This window comes from Saimiri boliviensis, chromosome 12 (assembly GCF_048565385.1).
Source record: "Saimiri boliviensis isolate mSaiBol1 chromosome 12, mSaiBol1.pri, whole genome shotgun sequence".
Lineage (NCBI taxonomy): Eukaryota > Metazoa > Chordata > Mammalia > Primates > Cebidae > Saimiri > Saimiri boliviensis.
In genome coordinates, this window is record NC_133460.1 from 68,789,578 (window position 1) to 68,816,964 (window position 27,387).

General features: G+C 34.6%; 1 protein-coding gene across 1 annotated transcript in view; it reads left to right on the top strand.

Annotated features, from left to right (window-relative positions):
* PCDH15 (protocadherin related 15) overlaps positions 1-27,387 on the top strand; it is a 1,717,060-nt gene that overhangs the window by 1,519,578 nt on the left and 170,095 nt on the right. The window contains exons 27-28 of the mRNA XM_074382505.1: positions 17,323-17,628; positions 20,035-20,259. Coding sequence (XP_074238606.1) covers positions 17,323-17,628; positions 20,035-20,259 — 531 coding nt within the window. The remainder of the gene's footprint in view (positions 1-17,322; positions 17,629-20,034; positions 20,260-27,387) is intronic.

Consider the following 27,387-nt stretch of genomic DNA (forward strand, 5'->3'; position numbering starts at 1 on the left):
TTCAACTTGACAGTGATTCTTCAGTAAGCTCTGAATCTAAATCATTATGCTGACATATAGAAAACATATTTTTCTATCTGAATTGCTAAAATGTAATTACAAATCTCAAGAATTTTACTAACATCAAATAATCTCAAGAACATTAGTTACTAATATCAAGATGGACCATGTTGTTATTTCCTGTATTTACAAATACTGTAAGCTAATGGGAAAAAATGTAATTATTTTGTCATGACATGTACTTAATACAAGTACTGTGAAAATCACAATTGCGATTCCAAACTTTCTGACAGGAAGAAAGCTAAAGTTTAAGAGTTATGGATGGGATTGAATGTTATTTCCCTTTTGAGCCCACATATTGGATTAAGTACCTATATTTATGTGCTCTCATACTCTACTGTACCTTTTTCATGACACTCATTAAAATATGAAATTGTTTATTTGCATGACTTAATTTTTTGGTTGACATTTGTCTTTCCCATTAGAATGTAATTTTCAAGAGGCCAGGTTAAAAGTCCTGCTGTATGCCCTTACTGTGCAATGCATATTTACTTTATTACTTAAGGTTATCCCTGTAATAACTTTTAAAAGGCAATTATTGTTTAATATCTACTTTTTCACCTTGGTTCAAGTGGCATAAGGTCAAAGAACACATTCCTCTTATTTGTTAGAGCCCCGGACCTGAAAGTGCTGTTCAGCTTTAAGTCAACAATAAATGTATGTAAGTGAATAACTGAATGAATTGATGAATGAAAGCATGTATGGTTGAGTCAAATCAAACTTACAGCATAATTATTTTGTAATGCTATGAATTGGTGTATTTGGGAAAAATAATACTATTTTTAAAATTTAGTTAATATTTACTGAGAGGGAAATTCAGCTCTACACTAAAGCATTCCTGTGAACAAGGCACCTTTTCTGCCCATTAGAACTTACACTAGTTAGTGGAGGTATAAATGCAAATAATTACGTACAATGCCATGTGAAAGTGTTGAGACTGGCATGTACAAAGTGCTATGGGATAAGAGAAAAATGAATTAATTAAGTTTAACTCAGAATTTAAAATAGTTACATACATTTATTTATATTTATCTTTGCTTATTTCATATTGTTTAATGAAAAACAAACCTACCAACTGTTCTATGTCTACACAACCACGTTTTAGAAAAGTGCTCCATTGTGGAAATGCTTTGGTTTGTTTGTTTTTTAATTGTATGCTTTCTTGAAAAGCAAAAGGAATTTCCTGTGTCTTTACCATTTCAGCATTTATTCTACCTTATTTATACTCAAGCCCAGACTTGCCCATCCACCCTCCCTCTCCTCCTTCCTTCCATCCTTCCATACTTCCTTCTTTTCTTTTCTTTTTCTTTCTTTTCTCTCTCTCTCTTTCTTTCCCCCACCCATCTTCTTTCTTTCCTTCCTTCTATCCTGCCTGCTTTCTTGCGTTCCTTCTTGCTTCTTTAGACAGTGCCACATGCTGTCTAACTAGCACGTGGCACGATGTTAGCATTTGCATTCAACATCCAACCTTCTTGCTTGCTTTCTTCTTTCTTGATTTAATGGGTTAAGCACAGGCTTTCTCATTTCAATGTTTAATATTAAGCCTGCACCTCTACTTCAAAACTTCTTTAGGTAGATTTTCTTCCTATTTCAATTTCTGTGAGATTCAAAAAGGCCTATTTAAAAGTTACCAGCAATCACATAATATTGATGGAGTTATAAAGCAAATAATTGTATCCAAGTCTTCATGTATTGACATTCTCATCATTTATGAAGCTTCCCATTACATTTGGACATATATACATGCTAAGTGTGGGAAATTGACAATTTTATAGAGAATTCAAAAAATCAGATTTGTATTGTGACACTCTAGTGGTAATGCTCTTTCATCATGTCTCTGAACCTTATGATGCACACTGACAGGCCATGCTTTTGTAAAATATTTCCCTGCATAAAATAAATAGTAACACAAATGATGGTATTATCTTGGTTTATTTTAGCTGTAATAGAGTTTTTGAGACACATGGAGATCAACTTTATATCTAAGATTAATATTCGTTAATTTACCAATTGAGCAAAGTTTATAGTCTTTTTCATGTTTATATTAGCTTTCAATGAATCTGAAATTAGATAACCTGGACAGATTGACGTGCGTTAAAATTTAAAGCATTTATGGTGTGGTATTATGCATGTCTTACTATGTTAGTTATCATCAAGATAACAATACATTAGTTAAAGATCGAAAGAGCGAGAGAGAAGGTGAGGAAAAAGAAAGGCTATGTGATGGGAAAAGCAAGAGTTTAATTGTGGAAAATTCTGTGTGAGAGTTTTAGTTCTACTTATTAGCTATACAAATTGGTCAATTTAGTGAAGTTCTTATGATATCACTTTTCTCATCAGTAAAATGAACATGATCATAATAACTTTCTTACAGTTTTGGTGTGATGATTAAATGGCATAATGCATGGGAAAGCTACACTTAAACTGCAAGGTGCTGAACAAGTACGAGTTACTATGTTTATCTCCACACTTACATAATTGTGTCTAACTGCCATGTGGGACTACATTAGCGTCTGCATTCTACATCCAACTTCATTCCCAGAACATGTTTAACAACTGAATATAGCTGTATTAGTCCCTTTTCATGCTGCTGATAAAGACATACCTGAGACAGGGAAATTTATAAAGAAAAAGAGGTTTAATAGACTGAGTTCCACATGGCTGGGGAGGCCTCACTATCAGGGCAGAAAGCAAAAGTTTCATCTTACATGGCAGCAGACAAGAGAGAATGAGAGTTAAGCAAAAGGGGTAACTCCTTATAAAACCATCAAGTCTTATGAGATTATTCACTACCAAGAGAGCATGGGAACCTGCCCCCATGATTCAGTTATCTCCCACCAGATCCCACCTGTAACACATGGAAAGTAGGGGAGCTACAATTCAAGATGGGATTTGGGTGAGAACGTGGCCAAACCATCTAAGTAGCAAACATAGCCATATTTGTCATACTTTAGTTTTACATTAGAAAAATATGACTTTGTAAGAGTAATTAAGTAACCAGCATTAAGAAACATAGTGTATCTTTTGTATAGTGCATGATTTTCATGACTAAATAATGAAATAAATAACTCATAAAGGAATAAGTGCAATGGATATATATATTGTCCTTTTCTTCCACCACACACCGCCCTCACATAGAATATTGGGATGTGAAGGGATTGTAGGAAAACAGACATAATAGGAAGCAGTTATATTTTCTTTCTCATTTCTCTTTATTTTGTAATAAATTCTTCAGCAGGTTTGAAAACTGTTGGGAATAGATACAGTAAAGAGAGAGGTAGAAATGCCAGAAAGAGAGGCAACAGAGTCCCAAAAGATCAAGTGGCTTATGTTCCCTTGAGAAGCAAGTAGGGAGTGAAATCCTTTGATGGAGTTTTCCTCAATTTTAATAGCAGGAGAATGGTGAAGATAGGTTCAGATGTTGGATGGTTTATAGGCTTATTTTGAAATGAACCTCTCCATGTTTCAAAATAGTTAGTGGAATTCACAGCTCTGGGCGCACCATATGCTGTAATTCTGATGATTTAATGGTATGGCTTCCATGACTTCTCTGAAGCATGCCTTTCCTTCTGGTAGATATTATGTCAGACTAGCGTGCCACAGAGTAAGGGGGCCATTGACGGAACCTGCTGACATTTCTCTGTAACTTAGGTTTTTATTCTTCTGATCAAATATATATGAAGTCTGGGTGGCTATGTAATCTTCAAGTGTGTATTTGTGTGATACAGCCCTTAATCCTCTTCATTAATGTAAGTAGACTATTTCGGAGTGAATTCTAAATGTGTCCAGCTCATCTTTCTATCTCTCAACTCCAACCTCGTATGCAGTTAGAATAATTAGCAATGCAACACCAGTAAGAGCAGTGTCCCCCACCTGCATAAAAATCACAAACAGGTGACACATTCATACTCTAAATTCAAATCCATGCACTCTTATTTGCTAGCTAAAGGAAACTGAACTGATTTTTTTTTTGTTTTTCTGAAATATTCTTAGCTGTAAAATATGGACAATAATAACTGCCTTATTGTGTGTTTATAAGAACTAAAAGAAAAAAAACCTAAAACTCACCATATCTAAGACTTCTGCTTTTACTTGGGAATCAAATTCAACAGGAAAATTTGAGTTACATCTCTGGGTACAGGGGTGGAAAACGACAAATATTAGTTTAGATTAAAAAAAAAAAAAACCCTCAAAACAAAAAAGAGTTTTTCAACTTTGAGGTAATAATGTAGCTGGCTGTTGCATTTGAAAACAATGAATAATTATATTATTTTAATATATATGTATTTTTTATAAAATTTGCTGTATTCTGTTAAGCAAGGAGTTGATATCGTAAGAAAAAAACCAATCCAAGATGTAGGCTTGTTAGGAAGACTATATGCCATGCAGATCTCCCTTGAAGGTAGAGCTTAATGTCTTGCCTTTTTGTAGTGATGTAGGCAGATCACCTCACCTTCATCTCTTCACTAGCACCTTCAGCTGCTAGCCACTTTGGAGATGACCTTAGCTGCACAGGGCTCCCTGGCCCATAGTCACACCCATTACATTGTAACTCATATCCTGACTGATGGCTGGGTGTAAGTCCTGGATATTTACCCAGTTCAGAAAAACTGTGACATGCAATTGCAATGCTACAGCTCCTTCCTTGGCTTGGCCAAGACTCTAGTGGACCCTGCATAGTAGTTTGACTTTCTCCCTGAATCTCTCTGATCTTGTCCTGTGCCTTTCAAGAGTGTTGACTCCCCCGAGGTATACCCCAATAAAACTCTTGCAACTAATCTGACTCATTGACTGCAGTACTGACTCATCAGGCAGTACTTCTTTGGCTTGCTTTCTCACTATTTAGTTTATGATATCTCAGAAGAATTAGTTCATTGGGATTTCTGAAACCAAGCTCTGGAAATATTACCTATGTGTGTCATAATTCAAAACGTGGATATATAACAAATAGAGCCTCTTTTTCACTGTCTTATTCCTTCTGTGTGAACATTTTTATGAGGAACTCCTCTGAGCCTAGTCTTTTCTAATGGTTTTATGACTTCTCAGTATCATACTCATCCAACTCTGCCAGACAGATTTCTGTCAAAAGCAATCAGTCTTTATGAAAGTAGCAGGAGTAATGTTTCCTCTGAGCAAACCACATCAAAGTGGTTCACACTCATGTTACACGTAACTTCAGACCTAAATGGACTCCTCAGACTTCAAGTTTGAAATAAGTCATTAACTTTCTTCTTTATTATCTACAAAGATTCTTGGTAGACGGATTATAGAGTTTCAGTTTCTCAAAGCAATACACTCTTTTAAATAGAAGCGTATTTCAAACAGCGAGAGTTCTCTTCTAGACCACCATAATACAACAAATGTTGCAACAAAGTGAGTCATGTAAGGTTTTAGGTTTCCCAGGGCACATAAATGTAATTTTTACACTCTGCTATACTCCATTAAGTCTGCAATAACATTATGTTTGAAAAACAATGTCCATACCTTAATTAAAATATTCTATGGCTAAAAATATTGTCAATCATCTGAACCTTCGGCAAGTCTTAATCTTTTTACTGGTAGAGGGTCTTGCCTCACTGTCAGGCGCTGCTCACTGATCAAGGTGGTGGTTGCTGAATTTGGGATGGCTGTGTCAATTTCTTAAAATAAGATAACAGTGAGTTTTCCTTTCATGAATTTTTTTTTTGTATTTTATTTTATTTGGCTTTTTTTTTAAATATATATTTTATTATGTTTTAGGTTTTGGGGTACATATGAAGAACATGCAAGATTGTTGCATAGGTACATACATGGCAATGTGGTTTGCTGCCTTTCTCCCCATCACCTATATCTGGCATTTCTCCCAATGTTATTCCTCCCCAACTCCCCACCCCTTGTTGTCCCTCCCTTAGTTCCCCCCCAAAAGACCCCAGTGCATGATGCTCCCCTCTCTGTGTCCATGCATTCTCATTGTTCAACACCCACCTATGAGTGAGAACATGTGGTGTTTGATTTTCTGCTCTTGTGTCAGTTTGCTGAGAATGATGGTTTCCAGGTGCATCCATGTCCCTACAAAGGACGCAAATTCATCATTTTTTATGGCTGCATAGTATTCCATGGTGTATTTGTGCCACCTTTTCCCTGTCCAGTCTATCATCGATGGGCATTTGGGTTGGTTCCAAGTCTTTGCTATTGTAAACAGTGCTGCAGTAAACATTCATGTGCATGTGTCCTTATAATAGAACAATTTGTAATCCTTTGGATATATACCCAGTAATGGGATTGCTGGATCAAATGGAATTTCTATTTCTAGGTCCTTAAGGAATCGCCACACTGTCTTCCACAATGATTGAACTAACTTATACTCCCATGAACAGTGTAAAAGTGTTCCTATTTCTCCACATCCTCTCTAGCATCTGTCATCTCCAGATTTTAAAATGATCACCATTCTAACTGGTGTGAGATGGTATCTCAATGTAGTTTTGATTTGCATTTCTCTAATGAGCAGTGATGATGAGCATTTTTTCATATGTTTGTTGGCCTCATGTATGTCTTCTTTTGAAAAGTGTCTGTCATATCCTTTGCCCACTTTTGAATGGGCTTGTTTGTTTTTTTTCTTGTAAATCTGTTTTAGTTCTTTGTAGATTCTGGATATTAGCCCTTTGTGAGATGGGTAGATTGCAAAATTTTTTTCCCAATCTGTTGGTTGCTGAGTCACTCTAATGACTGTTTCTTTTGCTGTGCAGAAGCTCTGGAGTCTAATTAGGTCCTATTTGTCTATTTTGGCTTTTGCTGCCAATGCTTTTGGTATTTTACTCATGAAGTCCTTGCCCACGCCTATGTCCTGAATGGTTTTGCCTAGGTTTTCCTTTAGGGTTTGTATGGTGTTAGGTCTTATGTTTAAGTCTTTAATCCAAATGGAGTTAATTTTAGTGTAAGGTCTCAGGAAGAGTTCCAGTTTCTGCTTTCTGCACATAGTTAGCCAGTTTTCCCAACACCATTTATTGAACAGGGAATCCTTTCCCCATTGCTTGTTTTTGTGGGGTTTCTCAAAGATCAGATGATTGTAGATACACTGCCCAAAGTAATCTATAGATTCAATGCTGTCTCCATCAAGCTGTCAATGGCCTTCTTCACAGAACTGGAAAAAACTACCTCAAACTTCATATGAAACCAAAAGGCAGCCCGCATAGCCAAGTCAATTTTAAGCAAAAAGAACAAAGCTGGAGGGATTACACTACCTGAATTCAAACTATACTGCCAGGCTACAGTAATCATGAAATTTTTATCTGCAGCTAGTGCTACTGTTTGATAGCATTGTAAAATGTTCTTAATTATCTGCTGTTATTTCAACAATGTTCATAGCATCTTCGCCAGGAGTAGGTTTCATATCAAGAAACCACTTTCTTTGCTCTTCCATAAAGAGCAACTCCTCATCTGTTCAAGTTTATCATAAGATTATAGCAATTCACTCACATCTTCAGGCCCCACCTCTAATTTTAGTTCTATGTCTACCACATCTGCAATTCCTTCATCCACTGAAGTCTTGAAACTCACTGAGTCATTCATAAAGGATGAAATCAACTTCTTCCAAGCTCCTATTCATGTTGATATTTTTACCTCCTTCCATGAATTGAAAATGTTGCTAATGGCATCTAGAATGGTAAATCCTTTCCAGAAGATCTTAGTTTACTTTGTCCAGATCGATCAGAGGAAAAACAATCAATGACAGCTATAATCTTATGAAATTTATTTCTTGTAAGAAAACCTCAGATTTACTCCTTGATCCAGGAGCTGCAGAATGGATGTCGCGTTAATAGGCAAGAAAACAACATTGATCTCCTTTTACATCTCCATCAGAACTCCTGAGTAACCAGATCCATTCTCAATGAGCAGTAATGTTTTGAAAGAAGTCTTTTTTTTCCCCTTTTCCTGAGCAGTGGGTCTCAACCATGGGTTTAAAAGACTCACTAAACTATGCTGTAAACACAGTTTAGGCTTCCATAAACATATGCTGTCGTTGAGACTTTGTTATTCCATTTATTGAACAAGCAGAGTAAATTTAACATAACTCTTAAGTGTACTACGATTTTCCAAATGGTCAATAAGCATTGGTTTCAACTTAAAGTCACCAGCTACAGTGGCACCTAACAAGAAAGTCAGCTCCTTCCTTTGAAATTTTGAATCTAGGCATTGACCTCTCCTTTTCATCCATGAAGTCCTAGATGGCATCTTCTAACAGAGGACTGTTTTTATGTATATTAGCAATCTGTTTTTTAGTGTTGCCACTCTCATTAAATATCCTAGCCAGATTTTATGGATAACAAGCGGCAGCACTTTCTACATCAACACTTTTTGCCTCACTTTGTACTTTTATGTTGTGCAGATGACTTTTTTCCCCTTAAACTTCATGAACCTACCTCTTCTAGCTTCCGACTTCTCTTCTGCAGCTTCCCCACCTCTGTCAAACTCCAGAGAATAGAAGAGAGTTAGAGCCTTCCTCCAGATTAGGCTTTGGCTTAAGGGAATGTTGTGGCTAGCTTGGTCTTCTATCGAGACCACCCAAACTTTCTTTGCATCAGCTTCACATCAGGCTGTTTTACTTTCTTGTAAATTCTTGTCATTTGTGTGTGCACTGGCTTAGCACTTTTAATTTATGAAATAACTTTTTCTTTGCATCCACAACGTGGCTAACTGGCTCAAGAGGCCAAGTTTTAAAGCTTTCTCAGCTTTTGAACTAACCTTCATTACTGAGCTTAATCATTTCTAGCTTTTACTATCAAATGAGAGACACACAACTCTTCCTTTACTTAAACACTTAATAACTCATACATAGCAGGGTTATTAATTGGCCTAATTTTAATTTCATTGTGTCTCAGAGAATAGGAAGGCTCAAAGTGAGAAAGATGGGAATGGTCAGTGGGTGGAGAAATCAGCCCATACACCACCTCATCTTGGATCATGTGTCCAAAAAACACATACATAGAACATTTATTAATTAAGTTCACTCTTATATGGTGTGTTCTGTGACACCCCAAAACAATTACAGTAGTAACTTCAAAGATCACTGGTCATAGATCATCATAATAGATCCAGTAATAATTTAAAAGTTTGAAATACTCTGGGAATTATCAAAATGTGCCTCACAGACATGCAGTGAGCTCATGCTGTTGGAAAAATGGTGCCCTTAGATTTGCTTAAGGCAGCTGTGTCACAAGCCTTCAATTGGTAAAAAATGCATCATCTGTAAAGCACAACAAAGCCAAGTGCAATGAAACAAAGTATGCCTGTAAACTTACAACTTCTATTTTATTTCAGATTCCAGTTCTATTATACAATATCATTTAATTCTACTGACTAGATTGCTCCTGTGGAACAGTTACACTCCATAAATAACATGTCATTGAAAGCATTCTATTATTCTCAGGGAAAATTTCTGCTTGGCCAATTGGTATTAAAATATTCCTCTTACTGCCTACGTGCTAACAATTAACAAAGGAATGTGTGTCTAAATGAAGTTTTCCTACACCTTTTAATCTCCAATTTGGCTTATTTTCTCTTACTTTACCAGTAAAAATACAGAAAGGATGTTAATAAGGTATCTGAGCCTTTTATATATCTGTCACTTCTAAAAATGTGTGTGTACAATTAATATTAAGGTGAGCAACAGTACCATCTACAACGCAATTGCAGGAAACAAACTGAAAGCACCTTGCATAAAGCCTGTTGCTGAGGAATCATTCGAAAATACTTACCTACCATTTATACAGTAGCACACAGGAAGGTACTAAGAAAGTATATCTGAAGGAAGGCAGCTGGAAAAGGAAAAACACAGCAGAATCTGAGTTCATAATTTCTAATTCAAAAGGCAGTTTCACATTTTGTACATCTTACGTCTTTTTCTCTACAAAAGAATGCGGTCCCAGGGAGTAAATTCAGAAAGATAAGATGTTTCTTCCAATTAATTTTTTTTCCTAATTTAAATTACTGTGTTGGACAAGATAGCAGAAAACATGATTCTGTTACTTCAGTGAATTGTGGTCAGCAGAAAGAATATAGAACATACATTTATATATCAACATATTCAGAGACATAACAGATTAAAGAAACAGCTGAAAATTACTAAACTTTGGGCCTAGCTCAAGGAATGAATGATGATAAAATAAAACTGGGGGAGCAGAATCTATATGTTTCTCTATCCCAGTGATGTTATCAAGAAAGGTAAAATTGTGACAATGTATGTAAAATAGAGAAAAACCCCCATAATTTTATGATTATTGTTTGGGAAATATATGAGTTTATATTCAGCGAATGGAATAATTGATAGTATTTGGAAATTAAGAGATATTTATCTCTCATTAAATAGTTATTAGCTAGAGGCACTTTTATTGCTCTTGTTTTACTTACACATCTGTTAATCCTTTATTTGAATGTTATCCGGAAAATTTAATTGTATAGAATTTCACGGAGAATCCAACTTGGTTGTCACATTCCTTTCAGTTTCCAGTTTCAGAATTTTTTTGTCTAATACAAGAAAATGATTTGTGAGACAATGTAGTACAACAAGAAGCTCTGTGACAGACAGAAGGACAATTGTAAGGTATAGATTACTCTGGACTCTTCAGAGAAATGCGTGGGCATGTTTATATTTAATCCAACAGAATAGTAGAAAATTAAAACCTGGGATTAGTATATAAGACCATAAAAGCATCTAATAAGCATAATGTCACATATTAAATATGCATAGAGAAGACTAACATATTTAAGAAAATAAACAATACTTTGTGTTAGGACTTGGCAGAAAATGTAAGCACAATCAAATAAATAGAAATGCCTGGGCTAAGCAGATCATCACATAAAATGCAGTCCATGGAGGTGGTATTTTTCTCTTACTTTATTACTTAAAAGGTGATGAGTTTTGAGTATAAGCTCAGAGATACCCTGAGTTGCCCCATCTAGTAATATGGGCAAATAGCTTAGAAAGTGATGCCACTGTAAGGAGTGCTGAAACAACAGTGCTTATGTGGAAATGTTTATGGTATGTGAGGAAGTTACAGAGGACTCTCTTCTGGCTAGAGCATGCATTCTCAATGGTGGTGGATCTTTCCCAATGTATAAAATCAGCTTTTGGGAGACAAAAAATCCTTTCTTTTCTTATGTATAAAGCATGGATAATATACATGCACAAATACAGCCGTGAAAGTAAAAATTTATAAGGGTTCTTCTATTAGAAAAAAATCTAAAAATACTCTTGTTGAGGAGTGATAATAAAAAGAGATGAGCAATGCTAGAAAAAATTAATATATTTAATCATATAAAAATAGGTATATAAACTGTACTTATTTTAAAACTGACCTAGAAATAGATTTCCTTAAAGAATTCTAGGTGACTGATATTGTTTGGCTTTGTGTCCCAACCCAAATCTCATCTCAATATATAATCCCCATGTGTTGAGGGAGGGACCTGTAATTCCCATGTGTCCAGGAAATGGGGTGATTGGATCATAGGGAAGGCTTCCCCTGTGCTATTCTCATGACAGGGGGTGAGTTCTTACTAGATCTGATGGTTTTATAAGTGTTTGGGAGTTCCTTCTTTACTCTTTTCTCTTCTGCCATCATGTGAAGAAGGTCCTTGCTTCCCATTCACCTTCTGCCATGACTATAAGTTTCCTGAGGCCTCCCCAGCCATGTGAAACTGTGAGTCAATTAAACCTCTTTCATGTATAAATTCCCCAGTCTCAGGGAAGTTATTTACAGCAATGTGAAGACTGACTAATACAGTGAAAAATTTTAAAAAGAAAGCAATAAGATGTAACAAAAAGTTTAATAAGTAATTATGATATCACTTAATTTTTATTTAAAGAAAAAATGTGTCATTATCTTATATTTTATCTGATAAACAGAAAACAATGTTTTGAGACAAAACTTTAAATACTAATTGGCACTTTTCATTTCTTCACGTGTTTGGGTGGTTGGATTGGAATGATATATAATTGAAAACTGGAAATCGCTTCAGAAAAAAATTTGCAGAAATTATTGCATACCTAACCTATATCAATGCAAAAAGAAAAATAAAACAGGCACTGTGTGATAGAAATAAGCCATCCTGGCCTTAGGAATTCTTAATTTCATGTGGGCTATTAATACATTACAGAAAAAAAAAAGTAATAAGGCATGTGGTAAAGAAACATACAGTAAGCTTCAGGAGCATGAAGATCAGGCATTTAGCTTACTCAGATGTTTCTGAGAGAGGTACACATGGACTGAAGAATAACGAGTTTGGTAAATAAGGGGAGGATTTTATGACTGGATAAAGCAGACATGAAATAGCATGGTTAGTAGGGCAAAATGAACTTAGATTTAGTGCACAGAATATGTTCATCTACAGAGCAAAAATGAGACTGTAGAAGTTGGAGAAATACAAGCAAGAAGAGGTGGGAAAACTAAATATAATTTTAATACACGATTTTTTTACCATCACATAAAGAGATATATGTACATTAAACCTAGATTGCCAAATTGTCAAATACTAAGCAATGGTGTGGAAATATGGAATGAGTCTTCCTGTGTTTTCCTCTTCATTTTCAGCATTGTAAGGAATATTTGAAAAGGGGGAAAGACAGCCTTCCTATGTAAATACATTTAATGAACATGAAACAACATTACTTTGTTTTTTTGCTGTATGAACATGAACATGACAACTCTTTTCCTGAAGGATTGAAGTCATAATCTCCATAACATGTGAACTCAAGATGTAAAGAATTTTAGTGCAAAGTTTCTTCCTATTGCTTACTTAGTAAGAGGTCTGTAAGCTATGTTAAAACAGCTTAAACTGTCTTACTTAATTTGACACCTTGAGTTCATTTGCATTAATTAACAACCAACTACAGAGATATTGTTTACTTTTATTTGCTTATGTTTTATCTTTTTTACTTCTTTGCCATATTTCCATCCCTCCTTCAACTTTTGTCTTCGAGTTATTTCCTTGGGGCTGATTTTTGTCATATAATTTTCTATCTAAATAATTAATCTGAATGGGTATTCAACATATTTTAAATGGAAATTAATCATTATAAATTACACAAGTAATATACCTAGGAACTTCTCAATGGAAGGAGTACAAACATCAACCTCTACTTTGAGGTTTTATCCCACTATATTCTACCCATACAGGTACGCTTTTAGGTTTTTACAGGACTGATCATTCCCAGGGTAGCAATCCCAGTAATGGACTTCCACTTTTATTGATGGCAAGAATTGTGTAACAGGCCATTCTAAAAAGATAATGAGGAAAAAAAAAGGAAGAGTAATCAATTTAGTGTTTAAGAAATATATTTCCCCACTCCCTTTTTAAGTGGCATGCTATAAAAATGGGTCTCAAAATTATTCAAAAAAATCTTTGTTCAATAAATTTTCTTGAACGTAGTCTGACTTCTTTCTTAAGTAATTATTTGGTGATCTATAATATGCTCTAACTTTGGTGTTAATGAATAAGGTTTGCAAGTAGAGTTTCTGGCACATATTCGAAGTTCCATTCAGTGAGGTCTTTATTTGACTACAGACTATCAGGCAATTTCCCAAAAGTATGTGTTAACAAATTAGTAGCCACAAATCAGGCCCCACAGTAAGGTGTATATTACAAAAATGAGTTAACCATGGACAGATGATTATAAAGTTGCAGCTATTAGTGTTTATTGCTTTGATTTAGTACAAGGGGAAAAGAGATGTGTGATTTTTCTTAACAAATTTAATCAACTTTTAATTGATTTCTAGGAAGAAAAATGTTTTCATTATAGCATCATACACTGAGCTGCTTGACTATTAAACATCAATGCAAAGTTTTTGACAGTACTGCTGATAATAAGAGATTCTATGTTTGGTTATCTTGTTTAACATCTACATGTTCATCTCTAATAGTAAATAAGTAAAACTGCTTTGCTCAGCCAGCTTATGTTGCTTAACTTATATTACCTTATTCATGCTCTTTAATTTAATGGGGACATAGAAGTAGATAAGGAAATAGCTCTGCATTTTATATTCTATTCCCTTTGTCTCCATTAGATGTGTGTCTCAGTCACCTTAAAATTTTTAGAGTAGTTTTCTGGGGGATATGATAGTCTTTTATTCCATAAGCATCAAGTATATACCTCTTGCCATGGTAGCTATGAATTCACTTAATTAACTGGTCACAGATTCAGTCATAGTGTGTGTGTAGTTGACATATCATAATTTATACTAATTTAAATTGATTTTATAAAATTATGAAACTCTATTCATGAGGATGCCCCACTTAGCATTTGTTGTCAGTCTGCTTGATGAATATCTGCTTGGATATTTTCTCTAAAAACTCCTATCAGGCGAGGCACAATGGCACACCCCTATAATCCCAGCACTTTGAGAGGCCAAAGTGGGAGGAATGCTTGAGCCCAGAAGTTTAAGACCAAGCTGGGCAACAAGGGGAAACCCCATCTCTAATAAAAAATACCAAAAATTAGCCAGGTATGGTGGTATGTGCTTGTAGTGCCAGCTACTCAGGAGGCTGATGGGGGAGGATTACGTCAGCCTAGATGGCACCATTGTACCCCAGCAAGACCTGTCTCAAAAAAAAAAAAAAGCTTATCATAAAATATGGATTGCTATATATTTATATATAGCAATATATACACACTTGCACACATGCATGCGCACACAAACATATATTAAGGTTAAAGATGCTGAGATGGGGATACTATCCTGGATTGTTCAAGGGAGTGTTATGTAATCATACATGCCCTTAAAAGTCAAAGAGGATGGCTAAAGAGTAGATCAGAAAAATAACACGGAAAAAGATGGAGGGAGGGATTCAATAGATGTAAGAGGGGCTTGACCACCATTGCTGGCTTTAAAAATGGAGGAAATGTGTCATGAGCCGAGAGATATAGGGAACTCTAGAAACTGGGGTGGTTCCTGACCTGACAATCATCAAGGAAGTGGGGATCCCAATTCTACAAACTCCAGTAACTGAATTCTGTCAACAACTTGAACGAGCAAGGAAACTGTTTCTCCTTAAAGCGTCCAGAAAGAAACACAGCTCTAGTGAGAACATCTTGAATTTCTGAACTATAGACCTTTAAAATAATAAACTTGTTTTGTGTCAGCTGCTAAACTCGAGATAATTTGTTATGGGAGCAAAAACAAAACTATTTTAGATATGTTTATATATGTTCCCTAGGTGATATACAATTAAGCAGCTGGACACGTATAAAACACACATACACACCTACAGCCACATCAGTCAAATTGAATCGTTCCACCATAATAAATATTCAGTTATATGGGTCAATAAAAATCACTTGACCGAGAATCATTTAAACTGCTAATTGCATAAATGATTGATTTTTGTGATTTTAAGATATTTCATAGACAGAAAAAGTGACTGAAAATTTTAAGGATATTATTAAGAAATAAGACGTATTTATATTTTGTTACTGTTTTATAATTTTTTGTATTTACTTGACGAGTAATTTCAGACCAAACCAGGGTTCACCCTTTTTTTTTTTTTTTTTTTTTTTTTTTTTTTTTTTTTAGTGAAAAAGGGAGACAGCATGTGTTTGTTGTTTTTACTAAAATGACCAGCTTGACTGATTTGTCAATAATTTTCAATACAAATTATAGGCAAAGTATAAAAGTAAAATAAACTATTTCAACAGAAACTATTCAACTCTGTCATGATATTTTTTTTCTCTTCACGTGTTTTTGCAATTCTTCTATCTTTTCTCAGAATTAAACCTCAAGAGATGTTAAACTCTCAGGGGCAGTTGTGTTTTGATGAGTCAAAGAGACAAATCCTGCTGAAATGCTTGGCATTATAACATACAGGAGCACTGCTGTAAACATGATTTTCACATCTTAGACATTATTGTTTCAAAGAAGGCACAGACATTTGGCTTCCTCCTCCTGAATGTTTTAGCAGTGCCTGTAAAACTGAATATACAATGGCATATGTGCTGTTAAAATACATCATATTGCATTCCAGGCTTTGTGGACCTCATAAGGCAGCTGAGTGTCTTGTTTTCTTTTCTTTCCTTGTTGACAGTTGGGGCATAATTATATAAAGTTTTACAGTTTCTAAAATTTATTTCAGTGTCTTTTGCATGAAACTTTTCAAAACAAAGTATATAGTTGCTGAAAATATATATTGTGATGCATAATTTGTTATCACAATTGAGTTTTAGCTAAGAGTAATTCTTATTTCATTTTATTAAAGGAACATTTACTCAATATTTTCTCATTTTAGTTCATGCAAAATGATTTTTCATGACTTCAAATTTTTAGCAAATATAGGTGTATTATGTTATCAACAATTTTCTGTTATGTGGAGATGTGTATTCTAATGTTGAAGAAGTGTCCCTTGAAGGTAGATTACAGTTACTATAGTTTTACTCCTGTTTGGCTTTTGGAACAGATTTAGTTTCAAATCTGTTTCATTTAATAGAATGGTTATTAATTCCACAGGCATTTGTTAAGTAGTTTTGTAAATGAGAATGAGGTATCCTGTTAAGAATTGAGACACTGAGATATTTGCTTCTTGTGTAACCTTCTGTAAACCACAGTTTTCTGATTTGTAAAATGAGATTAATAATATTTACTCATAAGAACATCATGAGAATTGAGGTTATACTAATAAATATTTATCATAAATATTATGTTTGATATAAATATTAATATATTAATATTAGTATAAATATTTTATATTGATATTGATAAATAATATTTGATAATATTAATATAAATATATTTGATAATATTGTGATAATAATATCATTAGTATCTAATATGATAAACATATAAATATGTTATTTATTATAAACAAATATGCCTATTATTACTAAACATATACAAATCTGAAAATGAATATATAAAGTGAGCAAAAACCTATGGAATCTTGAATCGTCACTCAGCAGATTATGTTAAATGAATTAAAAACGAAACTTTTTCTCACTTTAGAATTCAAAAATGTTTAAAATTTTTAAGACAAAGATTCAGTAATTTTATAATGTGAGTTTTCTGTCATAGTATTGTTATTGCTAATGACATTATCAGTTTTTGTTGTTAATTTTAAATGAAGAATATTAAACTATAGGATTTTTCATGCTTTAGATTATATATTATATTGTCATTGTCATTTCTTCCTTAGAGACCAAAATAATAATTAGTTTAAAAATGCCATAATTTATTAACTATCACCTTCATTTACAGTAGCCCATCAAAACTTACGTGAATTTTTTTTCATTTGCTTTAATAGGCAACAGACCCTGATGCTGGAATAAATGGCCAAGTGCACTACAGTTTGGCTAACTTTAATAATCTTTTTCGTATCACATCCAATGGGAGCATTTACACAGCAGTGAAGCTTAACAGAGAAGTCAGGGACTACTATGAACTTGTTGTTGTGGCAACAGATGGAGCAGTGCACCCTCGTCATTCAACAATAACACTGGCCATCAAGGTTTTGGACATTGATGATAATAGTCCTGTGTTCACCAATTCAACATACACTGTCCTTGTTGAAGAGAATCTGCCAGCTGGGACCACCTTCCTTCAAATAGAGGTGTGTGGAAAAAGTATTTATTCCATGAATTCTACATCATGACGTCTGCTATTAGGGTTTGTTTGCCAAAATTAGTAGGTAAAAATACAACACACCAAGCTGGGTTTAAATTTCAGACGAACAATGAATACATTTTTATTATTTCTCCAAATTGTGTATTGTATTTTATGTGTCAACCCTACTTTAAAGATATCCCCAAAATTAAGGAAAGATCTATTTGTAAGAAATTTAAAAAATACTATTTAATAGTTTTTTAATTTACAAAAGTAATATTCTGTTTATTACAACAGTTGACAATAGTTTATGAAGCAAAAGTTAATAATCTCCCACATAGTGCCTCCAGAGTACTCAGCATTAAATTTATTTCACATTTATTTTTGTGTTCACACAAATATATAAAAAAGTGTATGCATATGCATATAAGTATGTATTTGTGTGGGTTGTACATATATAACATAGATTTGTATACACAGGAAAAAAACTATAGATAGTTATGTATTGGTTTCCTTCTATTTTACAGACATTGTTATACCATTATTCTCTATTTTTTCACATTCAATACACAAAGGCATCCTCTAGTAATCTAACTCTCCGTTGTAATGACATCTCTGTATCAAGCCTCTTTTTTTAAGTTTTCAACTATACATTACTCAAAGTCCTGAGTATTTTGGTTCAGTACATCATGCTGATGCATAGATCTGTGTTTTTAAGCAGCCACCTCATTTAGTACTGACTCAGTTGTTCTAGGGGGTATATTTTGAAAAAAAAAAAGTAGTCATTTTTCCACCAGCAGTTCACAACTTGATATTTTTAGCACAGTTTTCCAGAATCTATATTCATTCCATAATTGAACTCAGCAAATGTTTACTGAGGCAATAAACATTAACAAATCTAAATAAGGCAAATACTGACCAGGGAGAGAACCATTATACCTTCATCTATTCCATTAATTTATCAATTCATTTATTCATTTATTTAACAAATGTATCTTCAGTGTGTACAGTATGGCAAGTCTTCTGCTAGACTTGGGGTATACAAAGGTGAACAAGACAAATTTACTGCTTTCTTGGAGTTTTCAGGCTGGTTTAGCAATCTGTCAAGAAAATTGGTACTTAAAATGTATGTCCTCAATATAAAGGGCCTAGGTATTAGAGGTGGCACTCCTAACCTAATCTTAAGGCAAAGAGAATATTTGCTAGAGATGGTTAACTGTGGGACAAGTAAGAGCTATTCAAGCAGCAAAGGAAGAAAGATTGTTTAAGATAATCGGGAAAGAAACCTGCTCAAACTCATGGAAGAAGGGAGTGTGAGGTGTGGGGGGCTAAAGGTCTAGAAAATATAGTGGCTCTAACCACATTAAGGATAATGGCGTTGTTTGAAAATTTAGTTAAAAAGCAAAAGGATTTTAAGCAGGAAGAATCACATAATAAAATATATGCTTTAATGGCATCTTTCTGATTGTTAAGTCAATAATTGATTGGAAGGTACCAAGGCTGAGGTTCACATAGGAGGTGTTTGCATTAAAAAATGCTCATTCCAACAGACTCTAAATCTTCCCCATTTTCATTCTTACTCTATTCCGTATTCTGTACCTGAGGTGTATTTGCTAGTCTGTACTGCTGAATGAAATAGCCCTTCTACAAGATGCCCATGAAAACCCATCCTTTCAGCTAAAGGACATCATTCCCAATTTAGAACATCTTTTAGATAGCATGTCACATTTTTTCCTTTCTATTTTAGTATTTGTGTCTTAGTTCTTCTCTGAGACCATAACCTAGAGGGCAGTAATTATGTTTGTATTTATCTTGGTGCTCTCTACAGCACCTTGTGCATAACTGCTGCTCACATATTAGTTAAATGAAGGGAAGTATAGTAGAGTGATCTCTAGAGCTGTATTATAGGATCCTTGTGAAAAAGAATTACTACTTATATTTTCTTAGTTTTCTTACAGTACTTTAGCATTCTACTATGTTTATGGAAATCACTCAGTATTTATTTTTATTTAAAATATTTTTTCATGATTATTAAATCAGCAGAAAATAAGACACAATCATTTCAGACAATATTTCTTTACTGTGATGTAATTCATTCAGTGTTTTTTCAAGTTAAAGGGGTATAGCAATAACATCAGCAATGACAAAATCTTACGGGATGAGCTCGCTCTCTTTCTCTCCCACCTCCACCCCACTCCCTTCCTCTTTTCCTGCCTCCCTCCATCTTTCTCTCCACCTTCCCTCCTTCCCTCTTTCTGATAAATTATTAAATAATGTGCTTTTCTTTTAAACTGTGTCTTTTTGTCCTTGTTAAATTCATGCTGTCTTAGGTACTGACACATGACTTCCATCCTTCCTGCATTTCTTTATTTTGGTAAGATCACTAATATAACCCGTCTTCTGCCTGTTACAGGCCAAGGATGTCGACCTCGGAGCAAATGTGTCTTATCGGATAAGAAGCCCAGAAGTGAAGCACCTTTTTGCACTACATCCGGTTACAGGAGAATTATCCCTTTTAAGGAGTTTAGATTATGAGGCATTTCCAGACCAGGAAGCAAGTATCACTTTTCTGGTAGAGGCCTTTGATATTTATGGAACAATGCCACCTGGTATTGCTACTGTCACAGTGATTGTAAAGGTAAGGACTAGGAATGACATCTGGTTGCCTTCTTTGCTCTCTCTACATGTAGGTTTTGTTTCTTACATTATACCTGTAATATGTTTTGATAACAATTACTAATGACACAGTGGTACGATACCCAGAACATAGATTTTCAAATGGGAAATATTTATGAAGACAGAAGAAATAATTATATTTTTTATTATAAAAGATAAATTTGAAAGAGTCACTAAATATAAGTATAAACCCCATGGAAGTTTGAGTGACTACCATCAAGTCATAACTTCTCTAGACTAGATTTTAGTTCAGATTCCACAGAATCAGGCATAATTATTTCGTACAAATTCCTCAACTAAAAAAAATTTTGTAAACGACTCTGAGGGGCCAAGAGTTCTTAGGCCATAAAATTAATTTAGTTTTGAAACCCACACCTCTGGAATGAAATAAAGTTTCCAAGTCAGATGGAACTGAGGTTAAATTCCAGCTTATCCCTTTTCAAGCTCTGTGACCTTGGAGACTTTGTTAACTTCCCTGGATGTGTTATCTCATTTACAGTAATACCCTGTGCCAGATGTTTGCCTGAAAGAGCATGGCATTTTTAACCTTTTGAGTTTCTAGTGATTTTTAAGGGACAACTTAAAAGTATATATGAGAAGAAGTACTGTAAGTTGATCAGTTCTCAAACAGTAGTACATACAAATATCATCTGAGCATCATCTTAAACTTTCAGATTTCTCTACTCCTTCCCAAAAAGAGGACCTGTCCCATGGGGACCATCAGAAACATCAGCATTTTAGAAAAGTACAGATGATTCTTACACAAGATGTCTGAATATCCCATGTTGAGAAATTTACTTCAATTGCAAATACACACATACAAAAATCCTTGAGTAACTTTACTATATGAGTATAGCACTAAAAAATGACCTTATATGACATTAATTTCTTAGGTGATATAAAGTAAAAGTTCATGCATTTTGAGGGTATGTTGAGAAAAAATTTTGTGTTGGTAAGGGAAGAAAATAGAAACTTGAAAGTGTTCTATTTAAAGTGATTTTTCTGGTCCCTGAATGAATTTTGAACAGTGAAAAAGAGCTGATAAAAAGAAACAGAGATACACAGAGCAAGGGCAGTGAAGGGAGGCAAGACAGAAGATCTATAAGATAAATGAAGCACTTGCAAAAAATCTTATAGAGTATTTCAGTGACCATGTATAAAATAGATGAATAGAAGTAATTAATTGAGTAAACAATTTAACTTTAGTATAGATGTTTTGATTTATATTTTATTCACAGTTGTATCTATGTTCTACCCCAAAAAATATAATTGATAATTATGGTTCGGATTTTACAAGGTGACCATAGAAATTGAATTTCTACGTTAAAAAGAATGAAATCCATGGGCTTAAATAGAAAATGTGGAAAGATGTGGAGATTTTTAACAAATGTTTAGTTACAGGATCATACCATAGGATTGGAATAAAATCTTGGCCACCACATATTGTGTACTACATGGTGGTGCTTTCATATAGTCACTAAAAATGTGTAAGAGCTCAGTGGGGTCAAAGTTACATGATTTACCAGCTTTGTTAGGTTATCTAATCCTGGAGATCATGCAGATGACCTTAGGCACCTACGTTCACTTAAACTTTGCCAGTGTTAACGTTTTCAGGTTGTATTTTGTTCCCATCATTGCCTTTTCATTTGTTCTTTTGAAGTGGCTAGAGTTACAATCCATTATGTGTTTAAGGTGAATTGTTTAGCAAAATTTACCTGTGATAAATTACTAACAATTCCATATCGTTTGGATTTTGTTGGCTACCTGAAGACTGGGAAGGTGCACATATACTTCTCCCTAAAAATAGGACAGAGTTCCTGAAGATTACTCCCTTTTCCTTTATTTTTTTTTTAATGTTTTATTTTAGTGATCTGTACATTTATGTGAGACCATTCTACAACACATTTTTATGGCTGCATAGTCATATGTGCCACATTTTCCTTATTCAGTCTACCATTGGTGGCCATTTAGGTTGGTTGACTTCATGTCTTTACTACTGTGTATCATTTAATAATGATACATGTTCATGTGTCTTTATGGCACAACATTTTTTTTACCATGGGTATATACATAAACATGGGATTGCTAAAATGGTCATTTTGCTTAGAATTCCTTGAGAAATCACCAAGTTGCTGCTTTTCACAATGGCTGAACTAATTTACATTCCCATCAGCAGTGTGTAAGTGTTTCATTTTCTCCCCAACCTCTCCAGCATGTCACTTTTTTTTTTTTTTTTTTACTTTTTAATAGCAATTCTGATTGGTGTGAAACGGTATCTCATGGTTTTGATTTGCATTTCTCTCATGATTAGTGATAATGAGCATTTTTTTCATATGCTTGTTCACCATATGTATGTCTTATTCTGAAAAGTGTGTGTTCAAATCTTTTGCCCACTTTTTAAGGGGTGATTTGCTTTTGGCTTATTGATTTGTAAGTTCCTTATAGATTCTGGATATCAGACCTCTGTCAGATGCATAGTTCGTAAGCATTTTCTTCCATTCTATAGGTGGCCTGTTTACTCTGTTGATAGGTATTTTTGCTATGCAGAGCCTCTTTTGTTTAATTCAGTCACACTTGTCAATTTTAATTAAGTCATACTTGTTGTTACAGTTGCTTTTGCATCTTTGTTGTCAAATCTTTGCCTGGGCCCATCTCCAGAATGATATTTTCTAGGTTATCTAATAAAGTTTTTATAGTTTTAGGTTTGACATTAAAGTCTTCAATACATTTTGAGTTGAATTTTGTACATGGTGTAAGGAAAGGGCCCAGTTTCATTTTTCTACATATGTCTAGCCAGTTATCCCAGCACCATTTGCTGAATAGGGAGACCATTCTCCATTGCTTCTTTTTATTTACTTTGTTGTGCATCAGATGGTGATAATTATGCAGCATTATTTCTAGGATATCTATTCTTTTCCATTGGTCTTTGTATCTGTTTTTGTACCAGTGCAATGCTGTTTTGGTTGCTGTAGTATTGTAGTATAGTTCGAAGTCAAGTAACATAATGTCTCCAGCTTCTTTCTTTCTTTTGTTTTGGATTGCCTTGGCTATTTAAGCTTATTTTTGTTTTGATATGAATTTTAGAATGCATTTTTCTAGTGTGGTGAATAATGTCATTGGTAGTTTCATCAGAGTAGCATTGAATCCATAATTTGCTTTGGGCAGTATGGCCATTTCAATGATACTGATTCTATCCACAGCATGGAATGTTTTTCATTTTGTTTCTGTCATCATTGATTTCACTGAGCAATATTTTATATTCTTATTGTAGAGATTTTTCACCACCTTGGTTAGTTGTTTTTCTAGGAATTTTGTGTGTGTGTATGTGGCTATCGGAAATGGGATCGCATTCTTGATGCGGCCCTCAGCTTGGATGTTGTTGGAACATTGGAACGCTGTTGATTTTTATACTTTGATTTTGTATCCTGAAACTTTGCTGAAGTTGTTTATTTGATCAAGAAGCTTTGGGGCAGAGACTATGGGGGTTTTCTAGGTGTAGAATCATATCATCTGCAAACGGAGGTAGTTTGACATCGTCTCTTCCTATTTGAATAGGTTTTATTTCTTTGTATTGCTTTATTGCTCTGGCCAGGACTTCCAGTACTATGATGAGTGGGAGTGATAAGAGAGGACATCTTTATCTTGTTTCTCTTTTCAAGGGGAATGCCTCCAGCTTTTGCCCATTCAGTATGATGTTTGCTGTGCTTTTGTCATAGACGGTTTTTATTATTTTAAAGTATGTTCTTTCAATGTCTCACTTGTTAAGTGTTTTTAACATAAAAGGATGTGGATTTTTATTGAAATATTTTTTTGTGTTTATCGAGATGATTACCTAGTCTTTGCTTTTACTTCTGTTTCTGTGGTGAATCATTTTTTTTGATTTGCCTATGTTGAACCAACCTTGCATCCCAGGCATAAAACCTACTTGATTGTGATGGATTGGCTTTTTGATGTGCTGCGTTTTGGTCTGTATTTTGTTGATTTTTGCATCTGTGTTAATCAAAGATACTGGCCTAAAGTTTTCTTTTTCTGTTGTGTCTCTACCAGATTTTGGTATCAGGATGATTTTGGCCTCAGAGTGTGTTAGGGAGGGATGGCTCCTCAATTTTTTGGAATAGTTTCAGTAGGGATGGTACCAACTCTTCTTTATACATCTGGTAGAATTTGACTGTGAATCCATCTGGTCTTGGACATTTCTTGCTTGGTATGCTGTTCTGTTTTTTACTGATTCAATTTCAGAATTCATTATTGATCTGTTTAGGGATTCAATTTCTTCTCAACTTAAACTTGAGAGGTTGAATGTTTCCAGGAATTTATCTATTTCCTCTTGGGTTTCTAGCTCATGTACACAGAGGTGTTCATAGTCTCTAAGGGTTCTTTTATATTTCTGTGGGAAATATAAAGTTCAGTGGTAACGTCCATTTTCATTCGGTTAGTCATTTCTGATTGTGTTTAGTTGGATCATGTTTTTTTTTCCATATTTGTATAGCTATTCATCTATCTAATTAATTCTTTCAAATAACTAATTCCTAAATTCATTTATCTTTTTTATGGCCTTTTGCATCTCATTTTCCTTCAGTTCATCTCTAATTTTGCTTATTTCTTGTCTTCTGCTAACTTTGATGTGGGTTTGCTCTTGTTTCTCTAGTTCTTCTAGATGAGATGCTAGATTGTTCATTTGATATCTTTCTTTTTTAATGTGGGCATTTTGCACTTTAAACTTCCTTCTTAACACTGCTTAAGCTATGTCCCAGAGATTCTGATACGTTGTATCTTTGTTTTTGTTAGTTTCAGTTATTTTATTTCTGACTTAATTTTATTGTTTACCCAGAGATCATTTGGAACAAGTTGTTACATTTCCATGTAATTGCGTGGTTTTGAATGTTTTTCTTACTACTGATTTCTGTTTTTATTGCATCATGTTCAGAGAGTGTTGTTGGTATGAGTTTAGTTTTTTTCAATTTGTTACAGATTGTTTTTATGCCCAACTGTGTGGTCAGTTTTAGAGTATGTGCCATGTGGTGATGAGAAGTATGTATATTCTGTTGTTTTAAGGTGGAGAGTTCTATAGATGTCTATTAGATTTATTTGTTCAAGTGTTGAATTCAGTTCCTAAATATCTTTTTTACTTTGTCACCTTAATCATCGGTCTAATACTGTCCACGGGGTATTGAAATTTCCCACTATTGTTGTGTGGAAATCTAAGTCTCTTTGTAGGTCTGTAAGAACTTGCTTTATGAATTTGGGTGCTCCTGTGTTGGATGCATATATATTTAGGACAATTAGATCTTCTGGTTCAATTGCACCCTTTACCATTATATAAAGCTCATCTTTGTCTTTTTTGAACTTTGTTGATTTAAAGTCTCTTTTGTCTGAAATTTGGATAGCAACTTCAGCTTTTTTGTGTGTTCTTGGTAGACTTTTCTCCAATCCTTTACTTGGGTCTATGGATGTCATTGCATGTGATATGGGTCTCTTGAAGACAGCATAACCTTGGTTCTTGCTTCTCTATCCAGCTTGCCACTCTGTGCCTTTTAATTGTGGCATTTAGCCCATTTACATTCAGTGTTAATATTGATATGTGTGGATTTGATCCTCTTATGTTGTTAGCTGGTTATTATGTAGACTTGTTTATGTCATTGCTTTATAATGTCAGAGATCTGTGTATTTAAATGTGTTTTTCTAGTGGCTTTTCACATTAAGCACTCCTTTTAGAAGCTCTTATAAGACAGGCCTGGTTGTAATAAATTCCCTTAGTTTCATTGGATATGAAATTCTCGGGTAGAAATTCTTTTCTTTAAGAATGCTGAATATAGGCCCCCAATCTCTTCTGGGTTATAGAGTTTCTGTTGAAAGGTCCACTGTTAGCCTGATGGATTTCTCTGTAGGTTTCCTGCTCCTCCTTTATATCTGCCTTTACAATATTTTTCCTTCATTTTAAAGAGAATGAAAGAGAATCTGATGATTATGTATCTTGGGGATGATCTTCTTGTATAGTATCTTGCAGTTCTCTGCATTTTTTAAATTTTAATGTTGGTTTCTCTAGTGAGGTTGGAAAGTTTTCATGGACAGCATCCTGAAATATGTTTCCCAAGTTGCTTGCTTTCTCCCCATTTCCTTTTGTGATGCCAGTGAGGAGTAGATCTGGTCTCTTCACATAATCCCATATTTTTTTTCAGAGGTTTAGTCCATTCTTTTTTTTTTTTTTTCCATTTTTGTCCTTCTTAGTTAGGTTAGAGAACCATTCTTCATGTTCTAAGTTTCTTTCCTCAGCTTGGTCTATTCTACTGTTAATGCAATTACAATATGAAATTCCTGTACTGTATTTTTCAGCTCTATCAGATAATGTTACTTCTATCTTTTAATGGCTGTTCTGTATACCAGGTCCCGTATCATTTTATTGCAGCCCTTAGTTTCTTCGGTTTGGATTTTGACATTCTCCCTGATTATCAATGGTTTTCATTCCTACCCATATTCTGAATCCGATTTCTTTCATTTCAACCATTTCAGCTAAGTTGACAATCCTTGCTGGGGAACTAGTGCAGTTGTTTGGAGGGAAGAAGACACTCGGCCTTTTTGAGTTGCAGAGTTCTTGCACTGGTTCTTTATCATCTGTGTTTGCTGATGTGCTTTCAATTGTCTAATTTGAGTGTAGTCAATTGGCTTATTTGTATCTTTTCACAGGGCTGAGGTTTGATGCATAACCTTTATTTGTAACTTAGCTCTTGTTCTTGGTTTCATTAGCAAAGTATTTTTAATATTAAAGTATGGGCTGTGACCCAGTCGATGACATTTAAGTGGAATGGCCAGTAGGTAGGCTCTTAGTCAGTCATGTGGCTTCTGTTTATTTCCTAAGAATTGTTGTGCCCTCTCTCAGTGCTCTGAAAGTGTGGGCTCCTTTTGCACTTGACTGCTGGCTGCATATCTCGGTTTGGCACTCCCAGGCTGCCCACTGTAGCTCTGGGGCAAACTCAAGGCTTAAGTTCTTTCCCCAGCTTAGACACAGCAGAGAAAGGGTCCTTGGCTGTACCTGTGGTAAATGGCCTTTCCCTTGTCGCTTGGTGCTCCACCCTAGAAAAATACACAGCTA